Raw genomic sequence first — 20223 nt, forward strand, 5'->3', positions numbered from 1 at the left:
GACGAGTAATTATTGTTTATAGTAGGGATTCGTTAAGCGTAAAAAAGTATAAAAAAATGGGGGACCTTTTATCATGGAACAAATCTTCAATACTAACTTCTTGAAGGCAGACCATCTCAAATAACCGTTTTAATGTTGCTTACGGAAATATTTTCATTTATACGGTTAAAAATTCTAGTTAAGATGGTCCCGCTCTTTTGAATGCATAGATTTGGCCCGTCACTTTTTAACGTGTTGTAAATCACAATATCCTCGTTTCAATAAAAAATAGCTTTAATAGAGGATTGTTGGAAATAATGTCTTGCCACTTTTAATATTTTAGACATAGCAACACTTGAAAAGTCGACAGGGTATGTTGATTTAAGATGTAATTAAGAATGTAAATATTTTAAGTACCTACATAATAATATAGATTATTTTTGTTCAAATAATAAATATCACAATGTGACTTATTCGTTTTATTAATCTGTCCCTATATAAAGAATAAATTATGCAATCTAAGCAGATATTTAACATTTGGCACTAACTAATAAAAACAGATCACAGAGAACAGACAAATAACTAATTTTGTATTTGGTATTTTTTTAATTTATACATAATTATATTACAATATACACAATGAGAAAATACTAAGGCACTAATTTTATGGTCCCACCAAAATAAATGACAATAACTATTATTAGTAATTATGCATTATATTGCAACTCGATTTAAATAAGACATAAAAAATTAAAAATAATTTAATTTTATGAATTAATAGAAGTTAATTAAATTAACCTAATAATTGATTATGACACAAAATATTTACATAAAAGACTAGCTATAAAAATTAAAAACATACATATATTGTTCACTGACTCTTACGACAAAATAGCCATGCTATTATTACCATTAACATTATTGACATATTACAATTTAATATTCTGAGTATAACCAGACTTTGACAAAAGTACTGTGTGTAAGATACTGTGACATCATTTTAAATGTGTTACGCTTACATATTAGTTTCATACACTACACCGCACAAGTTAAAAACATAAGTCATATTAATAATAACTGTATAAATGGGTGTGTTACAAGTGTTCTTCTAATATAAAAATCAACAAATATAGTAAAATAAATATAAGTAGATTACGGTCGAAATTTTAATAATTTATCTTTTTCAAACCAACAAATGTTAAAATATTTCTCAACTTGAGATTACATTATTAATATTCACATTCATTCATAAGAGTGCATTTTATATGTTTAGTTCGTGCCGAGTAAAGTAGGTCATTTGATAAAAAGTTCTTAAATTACTATGGCAACAAGTTTGATAACAATAGTTACTGCATTCCGATCAATACATTAACATTTACTTTGAATATGGTCTAAAATTGCACTACTATAAACATCAATTCATAGATTCGAAATCCAAATCATTGCACATTTTAACCAGATATAGACATCAGTCTTCTTTTTAAAATCACATAAATATCAAAGGATCTAGCACATCCAATACAATTATAGTAGGCTCATCACGGTACCATCAGGCTGAGAGGCAATTCACGCTATATGAATTTTTCGTTCACAATATTTTTAAAATAAAAGGCGTAAGTATTCATCGAGAGACAAAAATTGTGTAACGATTTCTATGTATCTTTCATAGATTTTGGCTGTGTTATAAATTAAATTATTTTAAGTCTAAGGCTGCAGCACCAATTTGTATATATCGTCATATCACTAACTAATTTGCACATAGTTGACTGGGAACTGGCCTTTAATCCCGTTGCACTCACCAAAATACCATTCATCACTGATTTTCGACAGAACTGTTATATTATCGCCTGTATTAAACTGTAAATCACCATTTTCGACTGGTGCGAAATCGTATAACGCTACAGCCGTGCCCATTATACTGCTATCATTTAAAGGTACTTTGATTTCTACGTAATTTGATGGGAAGAGACCGTCAGCTCCTGTTTCTAGTTTACCATGCAGCCATTCTTCATTCACGCGCCGGACTAGTATTATTTTCGTTCCAGCCTGAAACAAAACAATAATATTTAAGTGTTGAGATAAACTTTAGTTTGCCAACTGTCTGGCAATTTCCATTATTATTTTCCTTATAAGCGTGTCTATAAAGAAGTAATAGAATAATCAATATTTAAACGGCTAAACATTTACCTGCCTTAACGGATTACGTATTTTTATTAAGTTATTCCGCGAATTCATTGAAATATTTTGGTTATTTTTATTTATCTATTTCTAGAAGACGGTAGAGACCATACTATATACTAAACGTATTTCCATTAACTACAGATATATCCAGTGATTACAATATTTTTTATACTGACTTCCAAAAAATACTTGAACATGAATAAAACATTTATTCACACGACTATTGAAAAACAACTTTAAATATTTCCTCGTGTATCTACATTTCCTATTTACGCGTCTAGTTTTTATTTTCATATATTTCAATGGAATTAACAAGTCGATAATTGTAAAGAGTCATAACCTTGCGTCGGCTCTTATCGTAATAATCACATTTTGTTTGTAATACCTGGATATTATGCAACGAATAGGTAATTCTGGACACATTACTCTTTGCCGAGTCATTTATTTATATGAATCAGAATTGTCAGCAGACCTAATTGTAACGGAAATTCATGCAATCCAAGTACATATTCTGTTTTTATAATAGCGCGAATGTAAAAAACACGTTTATACATATTTTTTAAATTTAAATACACAACGCTTTGTAGTTCAAGTCATGAATAAAATAACTTTGTGGAAATATATTTCAACCTTGTCCTGAAATAAGACTCTTGGAATTACAGTTACTCATTGAGATAAAACACGTAACTAAAATACAAATATTTTAGAATAATTTGTGAGAATGGTTCAACAATTATAGTAGGAAATCTATTAACTGCTCAAAAATAAATTGAGTTGTGTGAAGATTTCCATTAAAGCACGACACATTCGACACATTGGGTTGGTTTCACTGGTTGCTTTTGTAATAAGTAGACCATTGTGCATTTAACAAAGAAAAAATATTAATTCTCGAGAAACAACTTATAAAATGAATTAAATGCCAAGAGACCGATAACTCGTTTTGAAAAAAATACTTTACTGCGAAGTCTATGAGTAGTTCGCTCTGTTCATGAGAGTATTGAGTCGTGAATTAATCCTTTGTAAAAAATGTTAATAATATTTTATTTATAATGAATTTCGAATACTCAATTTGTTTCAATTTATCTACCAATACAAAACCCAGGTGATACAGAACCTGGTTTCAAGCGTGTTTATGAAAACAAGGTTATTCTAGATAATTCTAAATAGTTTTAAAAATACATATTACCAAAAAACACTGGCCTTAAGCAATAAATATAAGGTGACAACAAAAGCGCTAACGTCACTACCAGATGTGGACTGACGTAAATGGTTAGATCAACAGCAGAAAAACATATTTTCAACAAGTTTTCCGCTATAAATTTCTCCAACTAACGTTTGAAAATTGATATTTTGTTTCAAATTTGCCACCATTTGAGTCATTTAGGATAAAACGTGATTCTTAACGAGCTTCAAAATCTATCGCTATCACAAGAGAAGGTTCATACGTCATTATGTTCCCTAATTACTGACGCCAAGACCGATTTAGATTCCCAGGTGTTATTTTGATCATTAGATAAGGACTTGTTTTTACGTTTATGATAAGAATCCATATTTATTATGTTACGTTTTTACTTATTATACGTTTTAACTTGGTGTTTTATAACATGTTAATTTATTGTCAAGTTAAAGTGCTATAAAAAACCGTGAACATAGCAGTATTAGTGATTGCAACCTCCGCGGAAACGCCAGGATCTATTCAAAACAATTAAAATTAAATAACAAAAGACATTAACTATATCTACGCCTTAAAACAATAATGCGTAAAGGCCAGATGACACCAAGAAATATGTTCCGTGCTCCAATTGGTATTTACAGAAGTTCATACAAACAATATCTATTGCACTTACCTAAAAATAAAATGTATTCCCTTCTCTAACAATAGCGGAGTCACAGAACATTACTAATAATAAATTCAATCAATATTGCCATGAACTTAGTGACCCTCTTGAGACGGCAAAATGACAACGACCCACGATTGACTACTATTCATAGCATTGGCTAAAAGCCACAAAAACTTGTAAACACGCATTTTTAAAATATTTATTTCCAGATAAAATATTTAAAAAAAACTAAATTATTGGTTCCTAAACGAAATTTGATCTAGGCGCACGAGTGCAATTTAGAAACATACCTTATTTTTGTGATATATGTATTTCTATTTAAAAAGACATGTATTTGTTGATTGACGATTGTTAGTGTTAAATTTTACATGCATTTTATACTTTATACTGATTTAAAAAAGGGTTCTCGAGACAGGACAAAGGGGTCGTTCAAGTATTACTGTAGATTTACTGTAATTTATTAACCCCTCCCCCCAACCCTCTTGTCAGTAGGAATCCTCGAAAATGCATTTCGTTTTCAACCATAGACAATGTACTCGCACATTGTAAAAAAGTAAATAATTACTGTTGACATAATCACCAAATAGGAAAATTAGAGACTCGCCCCTATAGTGATTACGTAATATTTAAAGACTTATAGTAAAAATACTAATTAATCTTAAGTAGAAAAGCTTTTACTCCTTTACTCGTTTAATTACACACATAATAAAATAGTACTTTAATTGCGTATCAGCTGAGGGCGTATACTTGTATAAAATATCGATATATCAATTTCATAACACATTACAAAACATTGTTATTACTGCACAATATTACGCCTCCCGGTAGTGCAATGAATGCTAACTACAGTCCAGACATTAAATTGTTCACATTACACAGGTCATCTAAGGTCAAATTATCAACCTAAATATGATTAAAACAAAATTCCGGGAATTTACAGTTGTTTCAAAACTGGAACTAACTAGTTTTACACATTTTAAAGAAGAATAGTTTCAGATATACCTGTGTTAATTATTACAGTTATAGCAATATATGTCCAGGGTAAATTTTAAGATATATTATTAAATTATATATTTTAACATATAATATTAAATGAGTTACTTTAATTTTCCTAATGACTTACAGGTTATTGTAGTTATTCGATTGAGTGATATTAATTGTTGACTTGTTTATATTAATCAAATGCGCCGAAACGATAGTTGCATAGATCCAAAATATATATTCCAGATAGTAGTTATAATTGATTTACAGAAACTTTTGAACAAAACGAGAATACAGACATACACGAGACGCATTATGCATTCATTGTTTCTTTTGAGTTATAATACATTTATTAGGCATCTTCCAATATAATTTGTAAATGAAAAGTTATTATCGTAAATATTTACGAAAACAATCGCCCTTATGGTATTGTATATTCACTCGATTTAGCAGTATTATCAAGACGCACACAAGATAATTTCTGTTACTTCCAAGAAAAAAATATACTGATACGGGACTATATCGCATGTGCTACATGGGCGTAACTATAAATTAATGATTACGTATACGAATACATTTTAATTATTTAGATAAAACATACCGAAAAATATAAGTCCTCCGAGTGACCTGTGAAATAATCGAATAATGCTACTGCATACGGCTCGCTGTTCTGATCAGAGTCGGGCAGATCATCAGGCCAGACCACGGGCAGGTCATCGTCGATGACTGGAGGCGGTGGTGGCGGGATTGTCGGCATTGGAGGAGTTTTCTCTCGGTCTGGTGAATCGCGGTCCCAGAGCAATTTCTCGTCCTAGAATAAATAATGATTATAGTTTTGTCAACCATGTTTTTGGACTTTGAATTCCTAATTGGTCGCCCTTCATTGTCCTATCGTCTTAGCTAAGAGACAGGTTGAAATGGTATTGTTATCTAAAGAGCGATTTATACACAAGGGTGCTAATTTTGAAGTACAACTCTTGAAGAACTCTAAAAAATTTTACTTTTGTTTTTAAGAATTGATAAAATATATATATGTACACCACATATATATTTATTAATTTCAACAATTGTGACGAGATAACCACTATCCGGTCTTCCTGAGGAAGTCGATAAAAAATCACAATAACATTAGTTATTAGTAATAACATAATTGGGAAAACATGCAAGCAATATTAAAAATATTTCTAGAATATAGATTCATTGATAATCCTAAAAATATAATTTTATTGCGATCAGTTTAAATGAGGTTTTAAATAAATATCTTTATATATATTTGATAGACAACAAACAACGAATTGACTTTAGAAATTAAAATTATTTTTTTAATAAATCAAAGCAGCTTAATTTGGCTATACTACAAAATTTATTGTTTGCTTATATTACCTATAATATTTTACTAGAAACCTACAACACACCAAACTCTTTGACCTCAATAAAAGTAGTAATTCATTAATGCTAATTTAGATATTTTAAACTTTGCTATATATAATAAATGAATACAGTTTTGAATGAATGAATGAATACCGTTGTTATACATATACTCTTAATATGGGTGATCTGGGTTTAAATTTAATAATACAAAATATTTTAAAACAAATGCTATGAGAGTTAAATCATCAAGGAAATGGCAGCTAAAGAAACCTACTTCACTACAAAAATTTTAAATAATAAAATATTGCAATTAAGTTATTAAATCTATGAATATCCTACTTATTTCCCCATTAGACATGTGTACATGGCAGCAATATATAACCCATTGTCGCTGACTGAGACACACCATTAAGAACATATGTATATTAAGTGCAATTTTTGAGATGCAGTCATATGAATACATTAAAAAGCATAAAAGAAATTTGTATTGAGTGATAAGACTTGAAAAGATTTTAGATAACATCCTATCACTCATCAGTTAATTATTAGTTAACAAAAAACACTTACATTATCTTCGAAGCCATTGTTGACCCTTTGTATTGGCGTTGTTGTATTAATATTCATAGTTGCCATTTGGAAACTGCTACCAAAGGAGCTTTTTAATAAAGCAGAGTTATCAGGTGGTTTTGGTCGAGTTGGTTTTGCTCTGATTATTGTTGGTCCTTTGGAAGGAGCAGTAATCTGATTACATATTTCAAATAAATCTTTGTTTACAAGTGGTTTTTTCATAATTGGTGGTTTATTTACTGGTTGTGGTGAAAAAGGATCTATTGTTGAAAAATCATCCAGTGTGTCTTCTTTGCTTATTTGTTTTCTCGTTGTAAGGAAGAGATCAAAATCATCCTCAAAGCCGCTTTCTGCCTGAGAAGCATTACCACCACTTATTGCATTTCTATTGCTTGTAGAGGTAGTTGCATCAGATCCAAAGCTATCAACACTGATTCCATCACTGCTAGATCTTGTTGTAAAAGTTGGAGAACTCGGGGGAGATGATAAATCAATAAGTGTAGCTGTTTGTGTATTTGTACGCTCACATCTAGAAAACATTTTATTATTATCCACTTCACTGAAGTCTGTAAAGTTTGTTGTTGAAATAGATGATGGATTTGCAGTACATTGATTTACTATATTTTTATTTTTGCGATTTAATAATGATGTAAGTACAGTAGGTCTACGCATAAAGTGTATTGGTTTGGCTAGTGCTTCTGGTGGCTTATTAATTTTTGGTGGAGGTGGCCGAGGAGGTGGTTTTTTCTTCTGGGAGAACATAGGTGATGGTTCAAAAACTTCTGAGCCGAATGGATCATCATTCAAATTTGTAACTGGAGAATATCTATGGACAATACTACCTGGAGGCACAGGTGCTGGCCTTGTTGGACCTTTCATTCCTGTTAATAACATAATATATTATTAAAAACATTTACATATTTTTTTCAAGACAAGAAAAAACATTGTATACTCATATATTATTATAACAGCATTTTACATATCTACCTTGGCTATTAAATATAGTACAATTTAATTTAATAACTTCACTATGCTCAGATCAAAACAAGCTTTCAATTCAATAAATTGTTAATAACTGTAATCAGAATACGCAATACACAACAAGGGATATCATCAAACATGATAACACATTGATATAGTACAGATCCACCCATCAATGACTAAATAATTGGGCTTAACACAGTATCGCATAGGTGCCAGGTACAGCTGTGTACGGCCTTGGGAGAGTTCGTTAGATCAACGTTTTTTCATTAATAGAAATTTAGTTTTGCATTTTTTCTAAAATGTGCTTTTTTGTTGATAAAATATAATATCAGAAATCATTTGCGTACCTTTGTTGAATAAATCCATCACAAAGATCAGACGTCAGCGCAATTTTGCAACGCAATACAAATAAAAATACTGCAAAACAACAAACTTCCGTTTACAATAATTCTTGTAACTTCACTGTTTACTCATAGCAATTCTTTAACTAAATGATAATAAAGCCATCTCATCTAATACCCACCGATTTTTATAGTTTCAACATCAATAATCTAAGATGTAGAGAAACTATTGTAAATCGAAATTGATAATACCTATTACCTAGTATCTACTACTATTTTCTTGATTTTATACTAACTCTTGAAGTTGATTAATCTCTTAAAGTTTTTTCGACTTTTGAAGTTTGAATGTTCTATTTTCAAACTTGACCATTTTTGTCAGCTGTCATTTGTTGGTAATATTGTCAGTCTGATAATAATTTATTAAATGACTCCAATGTCACTATTTCTCATTCTAAATACAGAGTATAAAATCAAAACTTTTTGTTCTCATGTATCTGTGTCTTACATATACGAATTACGACGTAAATAATTAAAATTGTATACAAGGCGGTAAAGTTCAAATTTTCACAACTGTCAACTTATTTCAGTAGTCTCTGACACTCTGAAACTCTGAAGTTAGAACTCACAACCATAAAACACTACGATTAAAACAAACATGTCATACATTAAACTCTAAATAATCACAATAGGAATAGCGGAAGCTTTTTGTAACAAGAACTGGCCAATTTAAATTTCAAGCTTATCATAAAGAATATGGATTGTTCTTAATTTCTTCAAAAGTCCCAATTAAACCACAGTAAAATGTTCCGGTCAAGATTGTGCAGTCTGCTCAAGACTTCTTTTAAATTTAACAGTAGAAAATTGTCGTATAAAATACTCAAAATAACCCCAATCACATTTTCAGCCTTGACAACTGTATCTTGTGATGATCAAAAACAGGAGGTCACAGAAATTAGTAATACAGACAGTTTAGAGCATGAGTTTTTGATAAGACAAGCTACTACAGTGAATGTGAATGCGGCAACTCAACTTCTAACAGTTACTTTAGTTGCAATTCAAGACACTAGCGAGAGGTAAAGACTTTGTATCTTACATAATCTTAATAGAGAAAAAATATTAGATATTGAAAGAAAGGCAATGTAAATTAATAACAAGCACTATAACTTCATAAGGTTAATAAAAGTTTGGTGTGTTTAATATTGAACTTTTTTAATAGTTTGAAACTATAATTTTATCAGTCTTAAACCTCCTTAACTAAATCCATAAATTGTTACAATTAGTCTTTAGATAGTGTATATAATGTGCTAAATTTAATTTAGAATATTAAATATTTGTCTCATATAAGCTTATTATGGTACATTATATTTTATTGGCAGATTAAGAGATGCATTAACAAAAGAAATATGTCTCGTAAAGCAAGCCATAGAGTGGGGGGAGGATGGAACACCTGCTCAACATTGGGATCAGCTTGTAGCCATTCGTGGGGCATTATGTGATCTTAATCATAATCTTAGAACATTATTTAGTAAGATATTTTAATACAAATATGACAATTTTTTTCTGCAGTAATACTATTTTGCAGTCTAGTTTATTTTTTTATATACATTGAATCTAAAGGGTTCAAATTACAGTTGAAAAAGAATTGTTTTGACTTGTGAGTCTCAAGAGGCTGTTCAATTGCCCATGACAAATTTAAGAATATGTTTGCCTTCTGAATCAAACTCAAGGTTGCAGGACTACACTGTAATTTGTAATTAAATTTATTATTGTGTGTATGTTAATATCAGTGATAGGACAATTTCAAGAAAATGATTGCATTGTAATTTTTTTTATTTAATTTTATTTTATTTAAATGTATCCATCTAATTTTAGGTTATATGGACTATGCTGAAAAATTGGCAACTGTAGCTGCAGAAATCTCCTATTTATCTGGAAACACTGCAGCCTCTGACGCAATATGTGAACGGATTGATCATGCTAATAGGTAAACACTATAAAACCAAGCTCCTTACAATTAAAGAAACAAGATCACAAATCTAAGAAAAAATCTTACAGCCATTTTTGTATGCAAGTCTAGTCAAGGAATTCAGATAGTTCCAATTTGTACTTAGTCAAAATTTAAATTTAATTAATAAAATACTTTGTATTAAATACAAAATGTTTATTAAAGCATAATACAGTTTAATATATAGATGAACACTGCAAGAAATGCAATAGAATATTATATACTATTGATCCTACAAGTGTTGTATAAATGTGACAAAATCATTATATTTAATGATGTTATAACATTCATACTGCAATAACAAAACAACTTAAAACATTTTAATTTGCAAGTCAACAATCAGACACATATACAAATGTATACTTAAAATATAATTTCCTAAAAGAAATGTTAAAAAATTATGTAAGAAAATCCATTAGACTAAAATACATTTATTAAATAAACACAACCTATTTTCATCAAATGATTGACTTGCAAGTTATAAAAAAATAATTATTTGTTAAATATTTTGCACCTGTAATATATAACATACAAGCTTTACCCGCACATGCACTTGCTTAGAGTGTACAAACAAATCTGATAAAAAAAATGTAGTATATGTTACTTCTAGTAGTGACATAGGCTACATTTCTAACTGTACAAATTACTTGATTTTTGATTTAACATTTATGTGAAATAGAAACAAACAATTTCACTTTTATAATATTTAGTATGGATAAAATAAAATAGTTCCAATTATGTATAGGTCTTGCAACAACCAGAAGAAACTGACACATGACCTGCAACAAGAGTGTTTGGAGTTACAACAGTTAGCAATAATAAATGCTCCTCATTTAGAAGAACAATTAAAACCAAATGATAAAAAACGAAATTAAATATTAATTTAGTAAAAGTGGCTATTGTTAAAAAAATTATAAAATTAGAGAAGAAATATGTCAAAACACCTAATATAAAATTCTATATGGAGCGAATAACGCTGTTACGTTAAGTTTACATTGCTTAAAGAACATGATGCTCGAAAAATAAATTTTAAATATTTTTTCTCAACAATTATAGGATACAATTTATTTTGTAATTGAATTATTATTATAGTTTTAATGAGGTAGTCATTGATGTTTTAGTGTAAAAAATACTATTTAGCTTGTTTGGATTATTTTAAAATAGGAAATATAAATATATTACCAGAACATGTGATCCCTATACCTTATCAGCATTTAAAAGGATGCATCCTTGCTGAGATGTGTCTCAATATCCACTCGACAAATGGGACAGTGTTTGTTTGTTCCAAGCCATTGGTCCACACATTCCATGTGAAATAGATGCATGCAAGGAAGCCGTCTGGAAACCAAATTATTATAAGTAATAGAATTCTTATATGTATTGGTTAGAATTAATGAAGTTCAAGGCGCTGGCATGCGAGAATTAAGAGGGGGACCGATTATTATGTGCCGAGTCTAATATTTTGCGTTATTAATAAAATAGACCTAAAATGTGTTTTCGATGCTCCAATTGGAACAGTACTTCAAATAGGCATGCAAAGTGCTAGTATATAACTTTATAGTATACCTTAGAAATTAGCTTAGTTCTATGTATATTCCCCTCATTTTAAACTCTTACAAGTATATTTTAAAATGTAATAAAATTGTTACCCTGGTAACAAAACAATAATTTCTTTACTAACTTTAGTCTTATTAAGGCTGATGCTAACCTGCAATCCGACTCGACTTCAAACACAGACAGACAAATAGTGCACTTTTCGTCTTGATGGTGTGGCGCTGGACGGGCGTACGCATGCCTGTACGTGTTTCGTTCTATGACGGCCCTCGAAGCCCCTCGGAACTCCCGCCTGGCCTCCTGCACCTGAAGGATGGCCGCCGCTGCCGCAAGGCCCTCTTGACTGCCCTGCTGTATTGTTTACTGCTTCATTAATTTCGTTATAGGCTACTATGGCATACACTTCAGAAAAACGCATCAATTCATAATAAAATAATTTCATTCTAATTAAACTGTTTTAACAAAAGCAATGATTTGTCTTTTTAGCATAATTACAGTTCGACGGAAAGAGACAAACAGTATCTGAATAGTGCCATTATATTTAGAAGGAGGTGAGTCTCGAACCTTTACGCTGTGATTTTTAAATATATTGATTTTTATTGACCTTGTACTGGCTTAAGCCAGATACATTTAATAATTATTTAAAGAACAATCATTATTAAATTAATATAAAGGTAATTATAATACGTTACATACGAGTTATGACTTTTAAGTTGTATACACGAAATCGAAAAAATCGAGTTTAACAGTAAATTTCTCATTTATTTTACAATCCTACTTTTTATACTTAGCATCAAACTGGTAATTCATATCTTTTTCATTCGTGTCACAAAACATTCTATTAATTCAAACTTACGCGGCCTTAAATATGGATACGGTAACAATTTCTGTACTAACTATATATATATAGTCCATGTTTCATAATAAGACCGGTTGAGTAATTTACCCTTACAGACTAATAGAAAATAGGTTACCACAACAGAAGGCTGAATCGATATATGAAGGTGCGGAGGCCGCATTTGAAGGTAATGGTGCATGTGGTGATGGAGATGGCCATCCCTGTTAAATATACAATATTAAATAAAACTTTTCATCTCCGTAAGCGGGAATTTATTACATTATATCTCGACGTTCTGAGTGCAAGCGTGGTCGACTATCTAAAAGGATGGTCTCTTGTTTAATTTTTTATTAATTTGCTATTAAAATAGTTATCATATGAATTTTTAAATAATGCTAAATATGAATATATGGCTGAATATATAATAACAATATGGATGAACTTACACCAATAAGGGCACTTCTATATCCGACTCCAAAGGATCTGGGAACTGAAAAAGTTATATATTTAACCAAAAAACATATTTAATATAAATAAATTTTATTTTTATTATTTTAATAACTAATTCTGGAAAAAATGCTTAATAGCGCCTGCGACATGCAGATTCATATACAATGATATTGACGATTAAGAGCGAGAGAAATTTATTTATATACATACAATATAATGCCAACGGAATTTAATAAATATAATACATTAATTTATTTATTAGAATATTTTTAAATAATTCATAGAGTTACACTTTATGTTGTTCGAGGTTAAGATTGAGTAGTAAAATCAAGTGATAATAAATTATACAAGAATTAAATTAAATATACATACCGCCGGCATAGGTACGGGTCTAGGAATATAATGTGGGGGCGCTGACCCAATCACATCCGGGTTCATATTGCCCATTATGCGGCGCTGCATCTCCTGTAAAACAATTTAAATAAAATCTAGACTCCATGATATCAGGTCGTTCGGTTGACGACTTTGGTTGTATGCCTTATAGTTAATACAATTTAAAGGTTCATTCCATAACACTCTCTATAACGTTAGTAAGAAGCTCTATATAAAGTTAACACTAGATTGAATGTGATGTGTATAGGAATTTTAAACGATTAAAAAGAAGTTTTAGTTATATCTATATTATAATAAATATTGTTTTTTTTTTAAATATAGGTGGGTTTTTATTTAAAATGGTAACGAAAATTCATGTAACATGTAACTTACAATTCTTATATTATATTGCCTCATTTAAATCAAATAAGTTCAATAAATCATTTTGCCAACGCCTTCTCATAGGATGTTGAGTATTCAGTTTTTGCTATTTTGTTTTTATTTTTAAATTTAATTCTGACTTACAAGGATATGTTGTTGTCGATGCCACAACCTTGCATGGACCAAGTATGGAGGCGCTGCCGGCATTGCATCGCAACGGCGTTCGCTAACTGAAATTATATAAAAAGACACAATTAAAATATTTTAAATAAAATAATATTTACTTTCGAAACAGAAATGTCCATACTGCCGTTGCCTTACGCTCATTTGTTTAATTCTGTGTAAAAAAATATTACCAGTTTCAGAACAATATCAAACGACACATTTTGTACTTCTTTTTTAAAAACTGTAACATAACATGTAACATAGCTATCAGAGATAATAAAAAAGAATAGATAGAAATCTAAGGTCACTCACGGTGCGCATGTGGCGGCACTACATGATGGAGATGGGCAGCGTGTGGGTGCGTAGTATGAGCTGGATGAGCAGGATGGGAGTGCGCGTGCGTCGGCTGCTGAGCACAACAACACCCGCGGCACGGCAGCATACATCTCACCCTACAAACAAATATTTAATAAATAAAGGTAAAAATTCCGCAATCCTCGAGGCTAAAACAATCCGAAAAACAAATTAATTACAATGTTGGCTAACTATAATGACCTTGATTCGAACCCGATATCCCAGCGTTTTCTTTTCGAAACCGGTTAGCCACGATGCCCTTATCGTAATGTGTATTATTATGTAGCAAATAAGACACTATCTCAATTCAATAACAATGAGACGCATTTAGAGCTCAATGCAACGTTAACCAACGAAAATGTGTAATTCAAGAAATAATAATAACGCAAGAAAACTAATGTTGCAAATGTCAATTGATACAGATAGTAAAAAAATTTTTAAACTAAATTTAAATCGATCGAATTTTAAATTCTTGCAATAAGGAAGTACAAATTCACTGTAATGTAGCTAGAACTTCTAGAACTTTACGCCTTTTATAAGTGATACGAGTATAAGTCTGGTATTTGATAAGCCCCTATGGGAAGCCGTATGCTGTCTGTCTTCTAGTACCCAAGATAGGAATTACGCATTCTTTGTGTTCATACACTGATATATACAATCAATTATTAAGATATAATGTTCATACTTACAACATCCTATCAACCTCCAAAATTTCATAACTAATATCGATGAATAACATTTTTCTTATTCGACAATATTTCAAACAACCTTCTCGTGCTCAGAACAAATACTAAGAAACCGATAAAATCGAAATTATCCTCGCACTTATTTATCAGCCGTCGCAACGTTAACCATAAATAATTCTATTAAAACTATGCAAATAATTGTACGCAAATTCGGGACTAGGTATACTCCCGTAATTCGCATTTTAATTGACGTCTTGTGAATACTATTTTCTTTTATCTTTTTCTATATAATTGTTTTCTTTACATCACTTACATTACATTACTTACATTTGTTGTTTTGCGTTTGCACAGGTTTTTGGCTACGATTTTTATTTTCGGGCTATAGGTTGATTATTAGGTAAAGGGAAAAGAAAATGAATCGCTATCCTAAACAAGAAGTACATAGTTGCATATTTTATTTTCCCAATTTTCTTTTTTAATTCATCTGAACAAGTTGATGAACATACCTTGTTCTAACTAAGTGTGCATGACAGGGTACTGGGGCAGTGTGACACAATGGCGGATCCCGATGTGGCACTGACTCAAATAAAGGTCTTGGAGACCGAACAGAGCCCACTGTGGCACTATTGCTTGTGTCGTCCTGGTTATCACTCCTGTTAGGAGAGCTCGTCAGGTCTATGACTTCACGCTGTGCATATAGAGATATTAAATACACAATTTAAAATATACTTTTAATATAGAATCTTAAGTTTAAATATAAAGAACTGACATTTCAAATAGATTAACAATGTTTAAAATAATTTCATAATTGAATATGTGTCAAGTTCAGAAAGTATATTTTCTTATGAAACAAAATATGAGTGCCTAATTTTAAGTGATATTGCCATATCTAGTCTTTGTAGCACTCAATTAATATTTTATATATATTTTTTATGAAAATGGGTGCAAAACATTGGTTAGTAGTAATTGATCAAAACTTTAATTAAATTAGTCAAGCTGCGAATAAGCTATTGAGAAAGTAGCGGTTATAACTTACATCTCTCTGTTCTTCACCCAACACTTGGACATCATCATCTGAACTTGAATCTGATACCCAATCCAGTTGTAAGTCAGGTGCATACAAAACACCAGGTAAATTATTTGCTGGTGGAACGCCTCTTGATGGTTCTTGATGTTCCTTAAGCATAAGACAAATATACAATTTATAAATTGCCTAACAACAATATATGTGGCAGGTAGCAAATAGACCCGAACTGCCCAGGTCAGAAATTTATGGTGGCAATTGAAATAGGCCTTTGCCAACAAAAGACAAACAGGTTGTTGAGGGAACATAAATATTTTTTTTCAATACAAACATGTATATTCTAGATTAAGTCAAATATTATCTTGTCTGAAAAAGCTTATATTATTATTATAAAAACAATATAACAAAGCTTTTACACATTTAAAGAAAACAATATTAGTTTGTGTTTATATGGCAAATTCATACAGTATTTAATTTTTTTAATGATACCTGATTAGAAGTTGTTGCAGAGCTACCAGCCTGGGGAAAGTTTCTTCCTGAACTAGTTCCTGGTTGTGGGGATTTTTCCTTTAGTCTCCTATCTCCTGCTGCATCAACACAGCATCTCTGTCCTTCAGATTTAACTGTAATGTTACTTTCAACCCTTCCGCTATCTTTGTTCTCTAATTTCACAGCTGATCTTTCAACAGCTTCAATTTTAATATTACCTATATTTGATGAACTAGCCTCAAGATTTTGTGTATTCTCTGTTTTTATATTTGTCACTATAGGCAGACCTGGTTCTTCTTTAACAGTGGGTGGTACATTTTTAACCTGGTTTCTGTGATGGTGGTGGTGATGGTGATGATGGTGGTGGTGAGATCCATTATGAAAGTTATAATAGCTTGGTGTTGCTGATACTTGATTTGGTTGATTATGACTACAGCTGTGATTACTATTGGAAACTGGTGGAGTTTCTTGTTTTACATGAGAATACATATTTTGACAGCTGTGCTGTGGCCCTGAAATTTGTTGGTTAGTAGGTCTATGTCTGAATGTATTTTCAGGTTGTTCTATGTGTTTTTGCCTAGAAGTGGAGGTCTCTAATGGCTCTTGTTTTATATCAACCCTCGAAGTATTCACATGGTTATAAAGGGTAGAGTGAGATGGCTCTATGCAACTAGGTGTTGGTTTTGGCCCAGTAGTACCTTCACATTGTTTTTTTCTTGGAACTGACATAGAATCTTCTTCTTCTGAACTAACTTCAATAAAATTTCCCTGATTCTCTTTAGATAGTCTTCTTCTAGGTGAAATATTTAACATTCTACTAGGCCGCTCCAAATTATTAGTAGGAGCACCTTGTGGCCTTCTTTCTGGCACATACATATTCCTCAATCTAGGTTGCACATGTTCATACCTTTCTTGAGAAGTTGTTTCTTGTACTGGCTGAGTGTTAGATGCTACTGTATAGTTTAAAGGTAAAACCGTGCTATTAGAGTATGGTGCCACAACAAATTCTCCCCTCGGTTGTGGCCACTGGATGTTATAGGTAGGATAATAGACAGAACTTTCTAGAGGTTTTGATCTGTATTGTAAGTTTGACTGTGGGTTCACAGTGCTATCTGGATTAATCCTTGAAAAATCGAAAGAGCTCGAACTATCTGGGAGAGGTTGATACTCATGTGGAACAGGTGTATGGGCTGTGTTAGGATATGAGAGAGATGAAGGACTTGTTCCATAATTACTCTGATTAGCAGACGTAGAATTGATACAGTTTGATGATATTACTTTTCCTTTATTGACATTTTGTTCAGTGGTTACATTTGACGAAGCAGGAAGTAATTCTAAATCATCATCACTTTCAGCAAAAAGTGTTTCACATTCCATTTCATCTGAAATTAAAGAACAATATATCATTGTTTACATGATACTTACAACATGATTTAGTAAATGGGAAAATTTTATTACCAGTTCTTTGTGTAGTCTCCACGGCTTCCGACGTATTAACAGTGTCGAGAATAGCTGCTAGAGACGAAGGGCCAGGAATGTCCCATGCAGAGCTATTTTGTTCATTATCACTCCTTTTTTCACTCATATTTACACGAAATTGGTGTTCATATAACAATACTCACTTCGTAATAAATTAATATTATTTCATCACAAAAACATAAATATACTATTGTACACTACATCTTTTTGAGGATGATTTCTGCTCACGTTAATATGAGATATATGTCTTTAGCACGTTGATATTAATATTTGAAAAAGCAAGGAAAGGAATATAAATTATAAAGGACGACATAACGTTAAATATAGTTATATTACACTTTTAGATTTTATTCTTAGGTGATATTATTACTTTCTTCATTTTTTGCGACTTTGTCTTACTTTGTAATTTGACAATTGACAACAAAAACTCATAGAATAAGAAAAATTTATAAAAATTTGCAGTAAAATAGCGATTGAAGGAATCCATCGGGGCAGGCTTTAATGCATAAAAATAAAAATATCGTATTATTATATACGTAGTTTGGCATGAGTTTTCTTTCGGGATAGTGAATACTTTAAGAGTTGATATAAAATAAGAGCCATTAGAAACCTCCACTTCTACCTAGAAGACTAAAAAACACCAGAACAACCTGAAAATACATACAGAAATGAACCTAATCACCCATATATATACATTTTTTTATATAAGTATATAGGTATATATTCTAAATTATATCTAAATAAAAAAAATGTTTTTGGTGATATCTTCAAATGTTACCTTAACTTCAATTCCCTGATATTGAAAATATCCCTATATGTACCTTACATATAGGGATATTTTCAGTGAGTATGTTAACTATAAAATAACAGAAGCTAAAATTTGTCGACACGAACTGCCATTTTCATACAAATTAAGTTTTCGACTTTCTACATACACTTGTGTTATGGCATTTTGACTAAACCCAGTATTGTCTTTTTCACATTTTATATCTTTGAATATATTATCGATAAAATAATATAAAGTGTATTAAGAAAATATACGAAATAAATTTCATGGAAATCGTTATCGTTGTTGAAAAAGTGAAATTTCTTATTTAGTGTTTATAGATATACAATCTTCTTTGCAATCAATGAAAATATTAGGATTTGTGGCTTAGCGACAAACTGTACAAATTAAATCTAAATCTCATCGGATACATCAATACATATCTATAAGTCTTGCGAGTTGCGAATGCATCCCATATGTATAATGTGTATAATGCTACACATTATACATATATGCACAAAAAAATTATTCTTTCAGATCGACGTTTCTTTTATTTCATTATTTTCTCAACACGGCTCACGATGTATCTAATTAATATAAAGTTACCAAGAAATTTATAATGGCAGTTTTACATTTTAAAAGTACCTATAAATCGTAAAATTATCTTTTTTTGATAGCACGTTTTAATACTATAAAAACGATTAATTTTTAATCAGTATTTTAAATCCTAATAATCCCTGATAAATTGTGTTTATTTTATTATGAGGTGGTTCCAAGTAAATGTTACAAGAAAGATATATTTAATACAATACCGAATGCTCGAGTGGCTATAATGCTCACGTTCGTGCAAATCTATACTACCTTTTAGTTTTATGATTCATAAAAGTAATATAATTTACAGAATATAAGGTCAGAGCTATTTCGAATATTATTATACTTAATTGATCAAACCAGGGTCACGTCATACGTCACAGCGACTGACCCGCGATTACATGTTAAGGGCCAAATAGCGAGCGAGTTTTCAAATCACGCGACTAGACATTGTGGTATTTACATACAACTGTTCACATATAGTCCAGTCATTTTAGGCCAAATTAGGTGCATATCTCGGAATATCGACATACTCACGAATCGATATATTACCACATAAAAGCTTTTATTTTGGCATCCTAAAACAGTTCTCAAAATTAACATTAAATTGGATGGTCGCAAGTTTTAAATTCAGGGGTCAAAGGTCACAAAAATTGTTTTTTTTTTACGGTACTGTATACAGTATCTTTTGATTTTAGTTCAGGGTCTGAAGTTAAGAGGGCGTGGCAAGGTTTGCTAAAAATATTAATGGAGAGTGACTTCTATCTTCATGACTATATATAATATACCTATGCGTATTATTAATTATTATATATATATACTCT

At 30.9% G+C, this 20223-nt stretch overlaps 3 protein-coding genes across 5 annotated transcripts; 1 reads left to right on the forward strand and 2 right to left on the reverse strand.

Annotated features, from left to right (window-relative positions):
- Positions 1–414: 414 nt before the first annotated feature.
- Positions 415–8561, reverse strand: LOC123709331 (abl interactor 1). 3 transcript variants are annotated; one of them, XM_045660571.1, is made up of 5 exons: positions 8428–8561; positions 8252–8321; positions 6921–7801; positions 5584–5793; positions 415–2025 (listed from the first exon to the last, which is right to left on the reverse strand). In XM_045660571.1, the coding sequence occupies exons 2-5, from the start codon at positions 8268–8270 to the stop codon at positions 1723–1725; spliced, it is 1413 nt and encodes a 470-aa protein (XP_045516527.1). In that variant the 5' UTR covers positions 8271–8321; positions 8428–8561; the 3' UTR covers positions 415–1722. The 3 variants fall into 3 exon arrangements, with proteins under 3 accessions (XP_045516527.1, XP_045516528.1, XP_045516529.1); XM_045660572.1 differs by having other exon boundaries at positions 8252–8551; XM_045660573.1 differs by lacking the exons at positions 8252–8321; positions 8428–8561 and adding an exon at positions 7908–8050.
- A 271-nt stretch (positions 8562–8832) lies between these two features.
- On the forward strand, positions 8833–11439 carry LOC123709458. The gene is made up of 4 exons (XM_045660839.1): positions 8833–9318; positions 9622–9770; positions 10118–10229; positions 10996–11439. Exons 1-4 carry the CDS (start codon positions 9047–9049, stop codon positions 11123–11125), a joined length of 663 nt encoding a protein of 220 aa, XP_045516795.1. The 5' UTR covers positions 8833–9046; the 3' UTR covers positions 11126–11439.
- Positions 11440–11453: 14 nt separating this feature from the next.
- Positions 11454–18431, reverse strand: LOC123709457 (E3 ubiquitin-protein ligase arkadia-C-like). Its single transcript, XM_045660838.1, has 11 exons — positions 18022–18431; positions 16564–17945; positions 16087–16227; positions 15557–15738; positions 14323–14462; positions 13990–14075; positions 13465–13557; positions 13089–13132; positions 12779–12863; positions 11959–12155; positions 11454–11588 (listed from the first exon to the last, which is right to left on the reverse strand). Exons 1-11 carry the CDS (start codon positions 18146–18148, stop codon positions 11465–11467), a joined length of 2601 nt encoding a protein of 866 aa, XP_045516794.1. The 5' UTR covers positions 18149–18431; the 3' UTR covers positions 11454–11464.
- Between the last annotated feature and the right edge of the window lie 1792 nt (positions 18432–20223).

Source organism: Pieris brassicae, chromosome 5, assembly GCF_905147105.1.
Source record: "Pieris brassicae chromosome 5, ilPieBrab1.1, whole genome shotgun sequence".
Classification (NCBI taxonomy): Eukaryota; Metazoa; Arthropoda; class Insecta; order Lepidoptera; family Pieridae; genus Pieris; species Pieris brassicae.